Source organism: Saccopteryx bilineata, chromosome 5, assembly GCF_036850765.1.
Source record: "Saccopteryx bilineata isolate mSacBil1 chromosome 5, mSacBil1_pri_phased_curated, whole genome shotgun sequence".
In the NCBI taxonomy this organism is placed as follows: domain Eukaryota; kingdom Metazoa; phylum Chordata; class Mammalia; order Chiroptera; family Emballonuridae; genus Saccopteryx; species Saccopteryx bilineata.
Window position 1 is genome coordinate 256,361,537 of NC_089494.1, and position 17,961 is coordinate 256,379,497.

Consider the following 17,961-nt stretch of genomic DNA (forward strand, 5'->3'; position numbering starts at 1 on the left):
ACTCTCCTGACTGCTCCCCGCCCTGCCCCGGGACCCCAGCTGCCCCGCTGCGGCACTCTCCTTCAAAACCTGCGGTGACAGTCCCTCCTCGGAGGGTTATTGTGAAACTGGATGGATGTGTGCAAAGTGCCTGGAAGGGTGCCTGCCATGCAGTCACTGGATTGTAGCAGAGGTGTTGCTGCAACTTTTCTGTTCATTTTATAACGTGGTTTAATGCTAGGCAAGGTGAAGCTCATTGAAGTTGTTTATGCTCAATTTGTAAGTTTTAATTATTTTGGTTCAAAATGTGGCCTGACCTGTGGTGGCGCAGTGGATAAATCGTCGACCTGGAAATGCTGAGGTCGCCGGTTCAAAACCCTGGGCTTGCCTGGTCAAGGCACATATAGGAGTTGATGCTTCCAGTTCCTCCCCCTCTTCTCTCTCTCTGTCTCTCCTCTCTCTCTCTCTCTCTCTCTCTATCCTCCCTCTCCTCTGTAAAATAAATAAATAAAAATTTAAAAAATTAAAAAAAAACCAAAAAACAAAATGTGTGGTATTGTGTTATTTTGGGATACATATTTCCAATGTTTGGTAGTTCTTATTTCCAGAAATGACTTGTGTTAACTATAAGAGTTCTTCATGAATAAGCTAACACATTGGGCCTTTGCTGCAAATGTTTATAAAGAAATACGATTAAATATATGCGTTAAGTAGCCCTTTATCTCTTGAATAAGGTCGCTTTGACTGGGACCACTGAATTAAATAGTTGCCAATCTCGTACCAGAAACTCTGAGTATAGGTTTCTACTTTAATTAGTTACAAAATCATTTTGGTAATAAATGCAGAGTCATGAATGCCACTCTGCTTTGGTTTTTATCATTTTCTTAATTCATGAAGTGTGACGTATGGCTCTTGAATGCAGAGGTCCAGAACTGTTGGCGATTGGTGACTTTCAGCACATGCCCAGTTGTGCTCCACCTCGGCGGAGGAGCCAGCAGGGGGAGCTGTGTGCAGAAGCCTCACGTGTCCCAGGCCATGCCGGAGGAGAAGTGGTTCACGTAGGCCAGGAGCTCAGGGGGGTCAACATGTCCCCTCTCATTGTTTGAATTTAAAAATTTTAGCTCCAACTCTCAGCAAATGTAACCACTTTTCTACTTTTAATCTTTTGGAGGTGAGGGCAGGGAATTAATCCCTTAGTAGTCCCTTGACACAGATCTGCATTCTGCGCTAGGTATTTGGAAATAGGAGATGCAGTTCAGTCTGGGTTTCCTGGGGAGAAAAGGGCCAGAGTCTGCCTGGAAGAGAGAGGAACAGCAGTGGAGAAAGGGGGACAGAGAAATGGCGACAGAGGTTGCTCAGCTTTGTCCTGGATACATTTTACCCAGACCTTCAGCTGCTAAGAATAATTTCACTTTCTCTGTCTCGTCTGTCTCAAGAGTGTTGTCTGACTTAGATGAGTTCTGAGCTGATCTCCCTTTAGGCTCATTGGTTCGGCTCAGTGTTTTCCCACCTTCTTCTAGTCCTTCCTGGACATAGTCCTCACAGCATTTCCCTCATTTCAGGACTTTTGCAGCACCCCATATTCTCTTTGCAAACAGACGAAAGTCACTCCTGACTGGAAACCACAGGTAGTGTGCGTCGTAGAACACGAGAAAGGTTCTGTACCGCGCACGCTCCCAGAGTCGCGTTGCGTGCACCGGCCTTATCTCGTAGAGCAGTGTTCCAGGGAACAGCAGGAGACTCACAGAGTCCTTGTTAAACTCTACAAGGATTTTGAAGGGAAAGAGCTCCTGACCTGAATGTGGCGGAGGGTTAGGAAAGCACTCCAGAGAAAAGGTAGCCAAGGAATACTGAGTATTATCAGTAGCTAGCTCAGAACATCACGGCCCAGCCAGAAAGGGAGCTCCCACTTTAGAGTGTTGTCAGGATGGGTGGAGATGAAGAGGTTTGGCAGCTCCTAAGGACAGTGCTTGGGCCTTCTGTCGATGACATTATGCCTGAAAGCTGCCATAACAGGGGACAGAGCATCTTCTCTCGAGTCAGCCGGCAGTAGGCCTAGAAAACGCTTCTTCTCCACTCTTGTCCCAGGAGTTTACATTCAGTGAAAAAAGTCGTGAATTTCTTTTCTACTGTACCTTTTGCTGTGTCTTAGTAAGATGTTTCCATTCTCAATTTAGGTTTAGCTCTTCATACTCTAACCTCAGTAGTGAGGAATGATTTTGGTTTGTATTAATTAGGGAAAAGCTCTTTCCAGCTCCTGTCATACAGCGTTAACTTCTGTAATGTAAAAGCTATTCTGCAAACCAGTAAGAAAAAGATATAAGGAGAGAATTCATAGAAAGTGTAAGTAGATTAAATACATTAGGAAGAGGTCTGCTGGTAAAAGAAATTAACATTGGGACTACACTAGATGCCACTTGTCAGCAGTGGATTGGCAAAGATCAGAGTTGATCAGACACTGAGCTGATGCCCGTGGGCCACAGGCTTCCTCCTGTTTTCTGGTTGTTTAAATTGTGACTCCTGCAGAGGGCAGCTCGGCCGCTCCTGTGAAAGTGTCTCTTGACCATGACCTTGAAATGCCAATTTTAGGCATTTATCTTGTAGACATACTTTCACATACGAAGCATGACATGTACATTGCCTCATGGAAATCTATCAGTGATATGTTAAACAATTTATGGTACAGCCACACAGTGGAATTACCCTATCATAGAGATGTGAGTTCCTTATGAACCGATGTGGAGAATCTGTTAAGTAAAAAGTACCCAGCACAGAACGATGTGCACAGAATGCGCACGTGTGTACAAGGGGCCAGCCGCGGGCTGTCGGGCTTCACGATGGGGTCAGAGGCTCGTGCCATTCTCGTGGAAATCCATCGCTTCACGCGCTCTATCCACAGACGCCTGCCCTCTGCGCTCCCTGATTACAGGTGCCCACTTCCAGTAGTAATCCCGGTGTATAACTCTCATATTTTGAACTTGGGCAGAGAAATTCACACCGTTTAGTCATTAGTTATGTATAGAATACAACGTTCCTTGTTAGACCGAAGTGTGTAAAAGACGAACCTAATTCTCATTTCCATCGTATGCCAGTCTGTATCCAGTAAAGAATCTTTATTTAGAAAACATAGAAAGTAAAACTCATATTTTTATCCTGTCCTATGTTGCAGGGACCGACGTTTACTGCAGCCGGCCCAGGTGTGTGACATTTTGAAGGGTGTCATTTTGGTGATCTGCTTTTTTATGATGCACTATGTCGACTACTCCATGATGTACCACCTGATCAGAGGGCAGTCTGTCATCAAGCTCTACATCATCTACAACATGCTCGAGGTGAGCAGGGGCCCGTTTGCCACCAGGTCAGCCCGGCCCCCACTGCGCAGGGGCTCAGGGCCGACTGCTTCCCTGCGGCTCCGGTGAGGGTGCTTCCGCCTTCAGGGCTCGTCCCATCGCTGGGGACCCTGCTAAACTGCATGCAGGTTCTGCCCTGTTAGATCTGGGCGGGGACTGGAGGAGCTGTGGCTCTGACCCGAGGTGCCTGTGCTGTCAGTGTGGGGACGCGTGGGCAGCAGGGCAGGTCCGGACAGGACCCTCGTGTTCTCAGTGAGGAAGAAGTTCTGCCCGCGGATGCTGCTGAGCCCTTGCCTGCTGTGCAGTGAGCTGTGGAACGGTAGAGAGAGGTGTCTCGCGAAGTCCTGGGAAACCCACATCTACTTTCTGCTGCAACTTCTATAATTATGAAGAAAATGTTGGGAGTATACATATATGCTTGCTCTAATGGATTTGTATTTTTAATGCTTTGAGTTTTTCACACAGAGCAGTAAACATAAGTTTCCCAATATCTCTACGTACTGACATTTGTAATGCAACACCTCTCACTTAAAACTTAGAGCAGTCAGCGTGAGAAAATCTGCGTTTGCAGAAAAATAGTTACATAAAGCAAAAGTACTTTATTTTATGTACTTTTATTTTAAGTATAGCACATACAGCAGCAGTTCTCAACCTGTGGGTCGCGACCTCGGTGGGGGTCGAACGACCAAAACACAGGGGTCACCTAAAGCCATCGGAAATACATATTTTATTTAAAAATGTAACATATAATAAATATGTATGTGCTTTATTTCATTTCTTATACTATATTCATGGAGACCAGTATCTGAAAATGTCTTTAGGAAGTAAATCTGCATATTCTATAGAATAAACCTCAAGCAAATTGCAGCCACCATTGTTTACTAATATTAGGTATGAATAGAATGGGTCAAGTGATATATTTGTCCTAAATGATTTAAGTTGGAATCCTGAGTTTGAAGCTAGAGAGTTAAAACCAGAGGAACTGAGATTCTGACGTGTCCTCTCCCTTTTATTTTTGCCAGCACGTTGTAAGACTGTGGTTAAAACGTAGCTAATTAGACAGGGTCTCCTTCAAGGAAGGGCGGTTCTGAGGATGCACTGTGTGTCTGAGTGGAGACGGGGCCTGCCCTTGGGGAGCGCCCCTCCCAGTGGGATTTCAGGGCTCTATTTCTGTACAAATGCAGATCTCTCGTATGTGAGTTGCTTCTGAATTTTAGTAACATGTTTAAGTGGAATATTAAGAAGCCCCTTTTTAATAATTTTTTTCTCTTTAGGTAGCAGATCGTCTATTTTCCTCATTCGGTCAAGATATATTAGATGCTCTCTATTGGACGGCAACAGAGCCGAAAGAAAGAAAAAGAGCCCACATTGGGGTGATTCCTCACTTTTTCATGGCTGTTCTCTATGTCTGTATCCTTTTAGATGTATCAGAAATTCCAACAGTCAGTGTGGATTCTACATTATGTTGTTTGGTTAGCTGTTTCTTTGATTTAAAGGGGTGTGTGTGTGTGTGTGTGTGTGTGTGTGTGTCTGCTGAACATTAATGTGAACTGTCTGTTTGCTTTTGAGAAATTAGTAAAATAGTCATAAATTAATTTAAAGAGCCACATGTATACATGTTGCTTTGAACTGCTGAAAAAACAGTCTGTTTTCAGTGTAAACTGATTATGTGGAAGGGTTTTTGACTGAAAAGTATTATACATACTTTACAGATCTGTGTAAACTTTTTCATACTTAGTTGGAATTTTTTAAAGTTATCTTTAAACCTATGATTTCTTTGTGATAACCTGGACTTAAAATGTATGCAGTTTATCTAGAAGTAAAATTTAGAATTGATTGGGGGGGGGATTGTGGAGGTTTTATTCTTTCCTTATATCTCCATCTTAAGGGTTTTTTTTCTTCCTTGAAGAGTAAAGGCTTTATTATATATAAGCAGTGTATGTGTGCCTGTTCAAATCTATTTACATGCATGAGCACACGTACACTGGAGTCCCACGCGCTCCGAGCTCATTCACAGGAACGTGTCTTGTGATTCCTTCATGCTCTCTCTGAAACAGAACTGAAAGAAGTGGACGCCTGCTCGGAAAGTCAGGGACTGACTGGGAGGGGTTCTGTGGAGTAAAAGCATGTTCCCAGTGCAGTGCAGCCAAGGTTACTGTTCTAACTTAAATAAATGGTTTCAGGTGTAATACGAATATAATTCTGCAACTTGTAATGTCTTCAAAAATATCACATGGAGAAGAATCTTAATTGTCAGATCATTCCTATTGTCTCGTGTTCCCTGTCCCCTGAAGAACCAGAGAGGAAAACCACTTCCAGACCTCTCCTTTGTGTTTTCTTCTACTTTAGAATGCAAATTATGATCATTCCGAGTGTATAGTGTGAAGTGTCTTCTTTCAGCATTTATTATAATTTACTCCACTTATTTAACAAACTTTTTAAAGGGCCTGTTTCCCAAGCATTGTGCCAAGTGCCAGAGAAGCAGAGGTAACAGGACGGCCGTGTTCCAGGACTCGTGAATGGGTGCACGGAGCTGTGTTTCTGCCTTTGTTTGTTTCGTACGGGCGGCACACGCCTTAGTCCTGGCCAGTGTGGATCGACTTAGAGAAAGATTACAAAGAATAAAATTCTTATGTAAGCCTTGATTTAGAAAACAATCATCTTTTCCCCCTCATTATTCACTTTGAAATTTGTATAGTATTACCTGTTAATATAATATGAAAACAGACTTAGGTTTTTTCCTTGACGTCACTTACTGCTAGTTTTGCATGCAATTCTTATAATGGTTCAGGCAACAACTCTCAACGTAGCTTTTAACTCACACAACAAGTCACTGCTTACTATCATGATGTCTAATAATGTAAGTATATGACTTTTTATTCTACACTTTTGATTAAATGGGCACTTTAGCAGCAATATTCTAGATGGGATAAATTATTTTTTTCTAAATGTTATGTATTCGTCAGGAAGTTTTATATGTACTATGTCTATTTTTGAAACTTACAATGACAAGCGTAATATCTCTTTTTATTATTTCAGTTTGTTGAAATTAAAGGAAGTGTTTTCAAGAAGTTTGAAAAGAACAATCTTTTTCAAATGTCAAATAGTGGTAGGTACCACTCGCTCCTGCTCGCAGCTTTACGCAGTGTTACCGTGCGGTTCCTTCTCAAACTCCACGGCATTTCCTGTGGGCTGTTGTGTCTGACTTAAGCTGTGCTTTCTCTAGTCTCCCAACATCTTTACTGAGTCTGTTTATTATTTTGATTGTTGCCATCTCAGGATGTTTAAAGATAGTAAAAAATTGTAACCTTTATATAGCACCTTACTATACTTTCAGAAACTTCTCATGAATCCAGGAATTTCTTTGTAGAAGATGATACTATTCCATTCTGTAGCCATGAAAACTAAAATGAGAAGTAATCTGATTTTGCCGAAGTCACTAAGCTACTGGGAGCAGAAGGATGACAGCTTAGCCCCTCACACGTAAGGGCCAAGAGTTCAGCTCCCCGGACAGGAAGGTGCTGCTGCTGACGGGAAGGAGTTTAGGGGTGTAGGGAACACACACATGCAAATGCCAGCTCACTTCCAGAGCCCAAGGGCTAGCTATAGAAGGAAAGTCCAGGTCACTTGCTGTGGAGGAACAGGGAAGAGTGGAAATAAGAAAAGAGAAGGCAAGACAATGCGAGGAGGAAAGACTTCAAGGTGAAACTGAAATGCAGGGGACGTAGGGCCCACAGCTGAACGGCAGGGTGAGCCCAGAAGTGCAGGGACGCTGGCCCCCTGGGGAAATGGCAGTGGGGCGCGCACAGGCTTCGAGGGCACTACTGTGTAAGCAGTGCGCCCCCACTGGGGAGACACACACGGGGTGTTTCACACGGTCGCAGGCACAGGGTTATCTCCTGGTCTTCCTTGACTACCTAGTACCTTAGACTACACTCAGGAAATAGCTTTAGAAGTGAAATGTGTAAACTAGGTTTCCGCAGGATTTAGTTATTTGTTTTATTAAACTCATTCAGACTAAGATGAGACTACTTAGTAACTTATCATGAATACTATGAAACAATTTGCTATTGTCCCTCCCCCACTCCCCCCAGTTCTACATATAGCTTAAGAACTGCTTTTGTAATTCTAATACTCCGTCAGCTCAGGGACTGGCCAGGCCAGCGCCTGCACACGGTATGCACACCAGTCTGGTATTCTACTCTCTGCTTTCGTTTGTCCTTCTGCTGTAAAATGAAGACAGTCGTATGTCCCCGAAGATCACTGGGGGGAATCTGACTCGATCTGAGCAGATTGATGGTTTGAATATTTTTTGAAATTTGCAGAAAACTGGAATTTCCATGCTAGAATTATGTTGATGAAAGAAGTAGATGGCTTACCAGTGTAGCAGCATTCTCTACATAAAATAGGGTATTTATTTTACAGACACTTATACATAGTATAATAATTCCACATTTTGACTAAAAGAAAATGATTTTATATATACACTATATTATGTAATTTATATGCACTATAAATTTACATGTTAACTTTTTTTCAGATATTAAAGAGAGATTCACAAATTACGTGCTTTTGCTTATAGTGTGTCTAAGAAACATGGAACAGTTTTCTTGGAATCCAGGTAACTTCTGACAAATACAGTGGCTTATAATTTTACTCTCGAACTCAGAATCATCCTTTGCGTGGAATAAATGGGTATTGCGTGCACTTTAAAGCACTGTAGCTGCCCCTCTGTGCGTGTGAGCGCTGCCCATCTCAGTAGAGGGGGTGGTGTGGTGGTCGCGTCCCACCGCGCACGGCGGCTCCAGAGCTGTGTTCTCCGTGGCCGAGCGCCCCCTCCCCACTCCGAGCGCTGTGGCTTCCTCTCTACTGTTTTGCCCTGTAGTATACTGTGGTTACTAAATGCAGTCTGATTTTACACGTTGTAGGGGTTCACTAGAGAGGAACTTGTGCTCTTTTCTAACATCTGTCTTTTACTTATTCACTGTCACTTAGCATTTGGAATAACAACAAATTAAGGAAATATAATGTAAAGCCATAAATTGTTACTTATGTTGAGGCTGACAAGTTGTCAGGATCCCACGAATTTTCACCATCAGTTCAGTTGGCAGACATCACTGCGTGGCTGGCACGTGGCTCGTGTAAAAAGTGGCATCTGTTAGGGTTCACAGGCCCAGAGAGGAGGCAGGAATGACCGCACAGGCGGGGAGGGCTGCAGAGAGCTTGCTGGGACGTGACCCCGGGCTCAGGAGTCTCCAGTAACTACAGTTTCTAGTGTCGGGCATTCTCGCACAACTTTGCTCTTAAGAAGCGAGATCATGTTTTGCATTTTTATTACTTGCAGACCAGCATGCACAGGCATTTAATAACTTCTTGTTCATTTATTTTGATTTGTGGCTAGTTTTCAAGTACCTATGAAAAATCAGAAACAAATATAAAATAAGATCTGTGATCTTGGCAATATATATCTAGAAGTTATTTTCTTTTACAAACCATAAAATCGGGTCCCCTGATTCCCACAAGCTCAGCATGATGTCAGACTTGCGGAGCTGCTTCGCACTGCCTGCCAGCTGCGTAGGGGAGCCCTCTGTCCCTCCGGCTGCCCAAGGTGCCAGCTGCGTAGGGGAGCCCTCTGTCCCTCCGGCTGCCCAGGATGCCAGCTGCATAGTGGAGCCCTCTGCCCCTCCGGCTGCCCAGGATGCCAGCTGCGTAGTGGAGCCCTCTGCCCCTCCAGCTGCCCAGGGTGCCAGCTGCGTAGTGGAGCCCTCTGTCCCTCCAGCTGCCCAGGGTGCCAGCTGCGTAGGGGAGCCCTCTGCCCCTCCGGCTGCCCAGGGCGCCAGCTGCGTAGTGGAGCCCTCTGTCCCTCCAGCTGCCCAGGGTGCCAGCTGCGTAGGGGAGCCCTCTGCCCCTCCGGCTGCCCAGGGCCTGCGGCCCACGTCCTGTCAGTGCCTCCAGCTTGCTTTCTGCGTGCTCCCATTCTTACAGCCTTTCTTATGCTCTCAGAGTTTATCTGTGGTTTTTAATCAGGTGCTTGGTACTAAATTGACATGTTAATAAATGTAAAGGTGAGCAAATTTGACAAATTAAGTCTTTATGACAGTGAAATAAATGAATGAGCTATATCTGTAAGTCACAGTGATGAAAGGGGAACTTGCTCAGTTGATTTCAGCACATGTCCCTACTAGCTCTGTGTGTCTCCCTGAGGCAGCTCGGGAGGGACGAGTTTACAGTGAGTTGCTTACTCAGCCTTCCCCCCCAGGGGTCACCCTCCCCTGCCCTCCCCTCAGTAGTGCCTGCCACAGAGAAAGTACAGAATACATACCTGTTAGATGAGTTGTCCTTTAACTTGATAAAATATGACCCAGTTGATAATTATTGAATGTGAGTTCTCTTATCATTTATTGAAAACATTACAGTTTTGCCCTGTGAATTTCAGATTTCTGTGGTAGCCTATGATAATGTTGGTTCTACTTATATTAAGTAATTTAATTGTCTTTTCCCCCCCTATACTTTATAGATCATCTCTGGGTGTTATTTCCAGATGTCTGTATGGTGGTTGCATCAGAAATTGCTGTGGATATTGTGAAACACGCCTTTATCACCAAGTTCAATGACATTACTGCAGATGTATGTATTTTCATTAGCAATTTAGTGTTTGATGTTGACTTCTGCTCAATATCATAAAGTTATAGAATAACAAGTTTAGGTTTACTGCGTTTATGAAGATAATAGAAGAGTACCACTACTTTAAAGTTAGAATTATAATTCTAAATTTCTAAAAATTATTGCACTACATAAAGTAAGTATAATATTTCAGTATTAACTCTGATACCACACTTTTGGGTGGAGATATAGATTGACTAGGAGTTGAGATCAGAGTGTCACTAACTCAGAACCATTATAAACCGTCAATATTCTCATTATTTACTTAAACTTTTAAAAATCACATTGTTTCTATTTGAAACATTATTCTATCAGAGCTTGATTTTATATCTTGCTCAGCATCTGTTTTTCTAAGAAGGCATCATTATTATTAGATATAATAATTTTTAACTGTTTATTTAATTTAAAATTTCCAAATTATTATGTATATTACACTGATTAAATAGCCACTATTCTCAAAATTCTAAACTCTCAAGATTATAATCACTGAGTGTTTATCTCTCTTTGAAGAAAAACCTTTAAAAGGCCTATGAACACAATAGTTGGGGGAATGGAGGCTGTTTTACTCTTGTTATAGGAAAATAAGTAGAGAAACACTACCCAGCTGTCTGCTTGGCTATTAGGACTGTTTTTCTAGTTAACTGTTAAACGTGTTCATCTACAAAGTACAACGTATTCATGTAATATATTTGTACTGTAACCTCATGTTGCATTCTTACTTGTCTTTAGGTCTACAGTGAATATAGAGCCAGCCTTGCTTTTGACCTTGTTAGCAGCCGACAGAAAAATGTGAGCATCATATCAAAGACATAATCTGAAATTAATTGCCGGTGGTTTAATTTAGCACAAAACAAACACTAGTTAAGGGAAAATGTCATCAACTTCAACTCCCTACTTATTCTTGTTCCTGACACTGAGTTTTTACAAATTAATAAAAATAATACTAATACTTAACATAAATAGGGTATGACTTTTGCAGCTTTCTAACAGTTAGGCAACTTTGTATTTAAAACTTCTTATGAACATTTCCATTTCCACATCAGTTTGGAAATTATATAACAGGTGTAGGTGCTCTTCCTCATACCCTCACCTGTTTAGAAACTATGCGGACGACGAGTGAATAGGCCTTTACACGGTGGTTTAAACCATGAGCTTCTCCCTCTCTGCGCAGGCGTACACCGACTACAGCGACTCCGTGGCGCGGAGGATGGGCTTCATCCCTCTCCCACTCGCTGTCTTAGTAAGTCCGACTCTCTTCTTGTTCTAATGATGCATGCTCCGCATTATAGAATGTTCATAAGGGGATTATCAGTAAGTTTGTTTTAAAAGGACTTGATATAAAAATGAAAGGTAAATGACTTGGAAGGAAATTATTTTACCCTTTTGTATTTGAGCCATCCTATAGATAAGGGATATTAAGTAACTGTTTTTGCTTAATGGCCTAACAATGAGAACACTCTTTTTTGCTTGTTCATTTGGCAGAGATTTTTTTTTCTTTTTAATGGACATAGCTGGTGGTAGGTGTGGGCATGGCCACTGTAACACGTGCTGGTAGAAGTGTAAGTTGATCCAGCATTTCTAAAGGGGAGTTTGACAGTTTTATGGAGTAATTCCAGTTCTAGGAATTTATTCCAAGGAAATAGTTGTAAAAGGCACATGATGATTTATAGATGAAGTTATATATTACAGTGGCATTTATAGTAAAAAGTTGGAAACAGATGAAGTAGGTTCAATTATGATATGCTCAAATGAAGAATTAGGCTGTATTCATTTTCCAAAGTTTTTACAATGAAAATTTCTACTCTTATATTTAGGAATTAAATATTTTTTTCAGTAATAGCAGTAAAATTTACTAAGTCAAGTCAACTAAAAAATGCCATCAAGTCTATATCTTAATGACTTGCTCAGAACACACAGCCTTATAAATTGTTACTGGCCGCATCGGGCTCCAATGATGTTCATTATTAGAAGGTTGGCTGGCTGCATGGTATTTGATTATATTTCTTATTGGCTACCTGTTCTCACATCAAAACAAACCTGGCCTTTTTCTTTTTTCTTTTTTCTTGTTATTTTGCCAGCGGTCGTCTGGCACTCTGAAGTAGTGCAGAGTCTCACAGAGTCACCGAGAGGGGGACAGAGCTGCAGGTCCCACCAGCTGCATCTGATCTTAGACCAGCCTCCTGACTCTGTAGAGGGTCGATGATTAATAGACTTGATGTTATTTGTTATTTACATTTCAGCACAGCTCTCCAGATAACCAGATCCTAATTTTTTTTAATACAGCTTTGTTTTGCTTGGGAAAAGGAATTCATAGAATTTTGGAAAAAAGAAGGGTTTTAAAGAGTAAAATAATTATTTGTTAAACATCTCAGAGGTTGGTAAAATAGAATATTAATTTTTCTAAATTTGTTTTCTAAAACTAGAAACACACAGACAATGGAAGGATAACCCTGGATAGCCTGGCTAGTCTTGTTTTAAAGCAGGGGTCGGGAGCCCTTTTGGCTGAGAGCTCCATGAACGCCACATATTTTAAAATGTAGTTCCGTGAGAGCCATACAACGACCTGTGTACGTTAAGCATTATCCAGTAAAAATTTGGTGTTGTCCCGGAGGACAGCTGTGATTGGCTCCAGCTACCCGCAACCATGAACATGAGCAGTAGGAAATGAATGGATTGTAATACATGAGAATGTTTTATATTTTTAACATTATTATTTTTTTATTAAAGATTTTTCTGCAAGCCAGATACAGCCATCAAAAGAGCCACATCTAGCTCTCGAGCCATAGGTTCCCGACCCCTGTTTTAAAGGGTTGCTTAGATGATTGTATTTGAATGTGGCCCTGCCTGCTAAATAATATCTATCTAAATCACTTATTTGCCAGAAAACTCTATTCATGATTAGTATGGATTTTTAATTTAGTATTTAAAGGTTTTTTGTTTTTTGGGGTTTTTTTTGGTCTTTTAATGAGTTTTTATGGTTGTTATACCACAAGATTTAAGCTTAGTAAATAATTACAGAACGCTTCTGGAAGGCCAGCCTTTCCGCAGGGGATCAGGAGTGACCTAGCGGTGTTTTCCCACAGTGCCTTCCTCCCGACCTCCAGAGCGACACCGTGGCTCTGGCGGACAGTTAGGGGCGCCGAGGAATAGATCGAGGCCTCGGGAATCGGGTCTTTACTTAAGGCCCAAGAGAGGCCACGCTCACTCCAACATGCCACCATAGATCTTAAAATAAATTCAGATCGCCCTCCTTCAAAGTGAAAGACATCAGAATTAGGGTCTTATAGAAATGAAGTTTTAGGTGTATGTATCTTAAAGTTACCTAATAACATACTAGATAAAAATGAAGTCATTTAAGCTTGAATAGGATCCTTGGCAACCCTTTCATATTAACAGATAAAGTCCTGGAGCCACAGTGATTTCCATCACAAATGTTTGCCCAGTCGTTCCCCTCAGAGGAAGTGATGAGGGCTCACTGTCAGTTTCTGATAGGAAACCTGACTGAACACAGGACAGTCCATCCCCTCACTTCCTCCAGATGGTTTTTATTGACAGCATTTTTAAAATATTGTTTACAATGTACCTTATGATGTTTACTTAAGACACCCTAAAAAACTCTTACTTGATGATAATGAGGTGATAAGGTCAATTATTTTCCCTGATTTTCCATTTCCATGTAGCAGTCCCCCTAGACTCTAATGCAGCTTCCCCCGCTATCTGAACAGAGAGCGTGTCTGTGGAACCTCTCAGGAGCCAAAATGGCATAAATCGAAGAAGCAGTTGACATTAATGTCTATGCCTTCATTTTGTTCACCATCATCAAAATGCTTAGTTACGCCCAGTTTAATGCTTAATGTAGACACCTTTCCAAGCTTCTTGGGCTTCTCTGATACCTGAGGACACATCTTACTGACAACATAAATGGACGTAAAGTGCGGACGCTCACAGACGCGGTGGCCTGAGGCCGAGATGCTGAGTGTGCTTCCCTGGGAAGGAGCTGAGTGTGCTTCCCTGGGAAGGAGCTGAGTGTGCTTCCCTGGGAAGGAGCTGAGTGTGCTTCCCTGGGAAGGAGCTCGCTGCTCGGGCTGAGCCGCGTCTGCAACAGCTCCCTGCAGTCAGCCACTGAGGGCCGTTTCAAAAGTGGCCTTTGGGTTTGTTTTCAGTTAGGAAAACAGCTACCAGTGTAGGTCTTTGGTAAAGCAAAGCGGTGTGACCTTCTGAAAAGTGGAGAGGACCTGTATATGGGCACTTGATTAAGCCAAAGCTAAAAATGATTTCCAGTGACAGGGCGCCTGGACTCATTCAGCAGGCTGCCGGGTCCTGGGTTTAAATAAATAAAAAAGGAAATAGGTGTTTAAACACAACTGTCCAAAAGAGACAAATCATTCAATCTTTACATAATTGATTTTGTAATAGTATATAATTTTTTTTAGCTGTCCATATCTCTTAAGGTTCATTCTTCTCCCTGATCCCTGCCAGTCACTGGGGTGGCGGTGGGGGGAGGGGAAGTGTTCTTACAAAGGGTCAAAGAACAAGGACAAAAGAAAACAAGAATAATGGAAATATCCACTAAATGGTTCAAGCTCTGGCATGGATACATGTAGCATGATGAATTCATTTGTATTTTCCAAAATTTTTCATTTTAAAAATCAGATTTGAATCTATTAGGCCGAGCAGATGTGTCACTAATGAGCTAGGTATAGTGTCTGACTTCAGAGAGTCAGCGGCTGAACGTAGCCTCAGCCATGGGCATCAGAGATTTGCCTGATCCACTCGAATCTACCACAAAGGGCTTCACAGGCTGCCGGTTTGGTATGAATGAGCAGGTCTAGAACTGCCTGCTGGGCTTCAAACAGAGGCCACGGGCGTGTAGACTGTTAAAATCAGCACAGATAACTCTCATTTAAATATTAACGAATAACTCTGTGGTTGTTTGTTCTGTCTGTGTGTTTTTGTCGTTTTTGTGGTTTGTTTCTGGCTAGCTCATCAGAGTTGTAACAAGCTCAATTAAAGTGCAAGGAATCCTGTCTTATGCCTGTGTCATACTCTTCTATTTTGGGTAAGATGAACCATTCTTGAATTTGTTTTTGCCTATGCAGTAAAATATAAATGCAAGATGTAATGGAAGTCACTAGCAATCAAGTCCTACCACACCCATGCTAACTGTGCGGGGCTCCCGTAACACCTTCTACCCCCAGATGTGTCTGACTCACTGCCACTCTGCTTCAACTAAATACGCTGCCATTTGCTAACAGTCTTAATAGCACTTTAGATTTTGTTTTAACCTTTAATGAAATCTTTTACTTAAAGCTCTTTTTGCTTAGGAGTTAAGTTTTACCCATATTTTCTTGTATAAAATAAAATCTGCCATTGCATTCAGGCATTTCTCTATGTTCAAAAACCTCTTTCAGTTTCTACTATGTGCAGCAGGAATGATTTAGTGTGCTCAGGGCGGTGTCATGGGACTCAAACAGGTACAGAAAGGTCGTTTCCCTGCCTGGGACTGGCTGATTCGTTATCTGCAAAGTTGTTGGTCTTGCTCAGCGTACACTCGGTCAGGGAGGAGACGTGGTAGGAAGTAACTATATAAAGTGATGTTCCGGCTGTTGTCAGTTTTCTCAGGAAGTGAATTTGTGGTCATGTGGCCTGTCCCAGCGTTAGCTTCACTTGGTGAGGAGAGAAGGGACCCCCCCCCCCCACGCTGGCTTCAGCAGGGCCCGAGGGGCTGCACTCCAAGCATCGGCCCGTGAGACGGTCAGAACTGAGTCGGTGAGACGGCCAGAACTGAGTCTGTGAGACGGTCAGAACTGAGTCTGTGAGACGATCAGAACTGTCTGCTCTTCCTAGTTTCCCATCTGAGCGTGTTTCCCACGTCCTCTCTGCCTGGCGCCTGGCCCACGGCAGGGGCACAGGAACGGTCCCTTGTCATTGTCTCACCGCCAAGCTCAGGAGTCGAGAACCGCTTCCCAGCACTCCCGTTGTCAGGCCGGGTGGCTGAGTTCAGCGACACAAAGCGAGGTATGTTCTGATCCGATGACAGACCGCTACCGTTGTCGGCTGAACGGACACGTTGCTGCTTACCGTGTTCAGGTAACGCCACAGTTTTTCGACATTGAAAAAGCTGAGACCTTCCTTTCAGACACACATCCTCACGCTGCCCTGCAGAGTTCCGGGCGCGGTGCCCTGCCCGCCGAGCGGGGCTGCTGTGGTTGCCCGTCTTTGTTTAACAGGCTTTTGTTCTAGTGTTGTTGTTGTTTTGACGTAAACAGAACAGGACGTAGAGCGTGTACACGCTGCATCGGAAAACCTGTGTTGAGCTCCCCAAAGTAGACGTGCTTTACTTCCCGTTACTTAACTCCCACAGCCACCCGTGCCACCCCCACCCCGTGTCACCTGTTCCCCAATGTCTCACCCTTTCCACCCCTCTGGTGTCCGGCAGTCACATCTGCCCAGCCGTTCTGTTCTATTGACTTACTCTGATCACCCTGGGTCAGGGTCACACCCACTACCCTCTTTTCCTTCAGAGACTTTCCAAAGCCATCTGTCTGCGAAGCCCCCCTTACTCCTTAACCCCAGCAAATCCGCAGAACCCAGTCGGAACCGGTTGGGCCTCCTGACATGGAATGCTAGACGTTCCCTGCTCTCCCCACGTTCAGCCCCTTTCCCGGGGCCAGGCTGGGGGCCCCTGCCCTCACCGCTGTCCTCAGGGAGCTGCGCTCGGTGCTGGGGCCGCTCTTGCTCCCAGCACTGGTCTGGGGACCGGCCCAGAACAATGCAAGTACCTGCCTTCCTGTCACTGAACTCTAGCAGAAAAATAGGCAGCCCTGGCCGGTTGGCTCAGTGGTAGAGCGTCGGCCTAGCGTGCGGAGGACCCGGGTTCGATTCCCGGCCAGGGCACATAGGAGAAGCGCCCATTTGCTTCTCCACCCCTCCCCCTCTCCTTCCTCTCTGTCTCTCTCTTCCCCTCCCGCAGCCAAGGCTCCATTGGAGCAAAGATGGCCCGGGCACTGGGGATGGCTCTGTGGCCTCTGCCCCAGGCACTAGAGTGGCTCTGGTCGCAACATGGTGACGCCCAGGATGGTCGCAACATGGCGACGCCCAGGATGGGCAGAGCATCGCCCCTTGGTGGGCGTGCCGGGTGGATCCCGGTCGGGCGCATGCAGGAGTCTGTCTGTCTCTCCCTGTTTCCAGCTTCAGAAAAATGGAAAAAAAAAAAAAAAAGAAAAGAAAAATAGGCAGCAACCAGAAAGGGCCCTCTAAAGTGACAGTTGGTAACAGCATCAGGAAGAATAGCCTTGCTTGTGTCAGGGGACAGGGATGGAGAGTGACCACAATGGCTGTTCTGGAGAGAGCAGAGAGTGACCACGGAGGCTGTTCTGGACAGAGTGGAGGGTGACCGCAGAGTGTGTCCCGGAGAGAGCTGAGAGTGACCGCGGTGGCCGTCCGGGAGAGAGCAGAGGGTGACCGCGGAGGCCGTCCCGGAGAGAGCGGAGGGTGACCGCGGAGGCCGTCCCGGAGAGAGCGGAGGGTGACCGCGGAGGCCGTCCCGGAGAGAGCGGAGGGTGACCGCGGAGGCCGTCCCGGAGAGAGCGGAGGGTGACCGCGGAGGCCGTCCCGGAGAGAGCGGAGGGTGACCGCGGAGGCTGTCCCGGAGAGAGTGGAGGGTGACCGTGGAGGCCGTCCCGGAGAGAGCGGAGGGTGACCGCGGTGGCTGTCCCGGAGAGAGCGGAGGGTGACCGCGGTGGCTGTCCCGGAGAGAGCGGAGGGTGACCGCGGTGGCTGTCCCGGAGAGAGCGGAGGGTGACCGCGGTGGCTGTCCCGGAGAGAGCGGAGGGTGACCGTGGAGGCCGTCCCGGAGAGAGCGGAGGGTGACCGCGGTGGCTGTCCTGGAGAGAGCGGAGGGTGACCGCGGAGGCCGTCCCGGAGAGAGCGGAGGGTGACCGCGGAGGCCGGCCTGGAGAGAGCGGAG

General features: G+C 44.8%; 1 protein-coding gene across 1 annotated transcript in view; it reads left to right on the top strand.

Annotated features, from left to right (window-relative positions):
• Nucleotides 1-17,961, top strand: part of TAPT1 (transmembrane anterior posterior transformation 1) — a 64,679-nt gene that overhangs the window by 39,846 nt on the left and 6,872 nt on the right. The window contains exons 4-12 of the mRNA XM_066279170.1: nucleotides 3,149-3,311; nucleotides 4,604-4,739; nucleotides 6,092-6,189; nucleotides 6,369-6,438; nucleotides 7,870-7,950; nucleotides 9,847-9,956; nucleotides 10,722-10,781; nucleotides 11,164-11,232; nucleotides 14,975-15,051. Coding sequence (XP_066135267.1) covers nucleotides 3,149-3,311; nucleotides 4,604-4,739; nucleotides 6,092-6,189; nucleotides 6,369-6,438; nucleotides 7,870-7,950; nucleotides 9,847-9,956; nucleotides 10,722-10,781; nucleotides 11,164-11,232; nucleotides 14,975-15,051 — 864 coding nt within the window. The remainder of the gene's footprint in view (nucleotides 1-3,148; nucleotides 3,312-4,603; nucleotides 4,740-6,091; nucleotides 6,190-6,368; nucleotides 6,439-7,869; nucleotides 7,951-9,846; nucleotides 9,957-10,721; nucleotides 10,782-11,163; nucleotides 11,233-14,974; nucleotides 15,052-17,961) is intronic.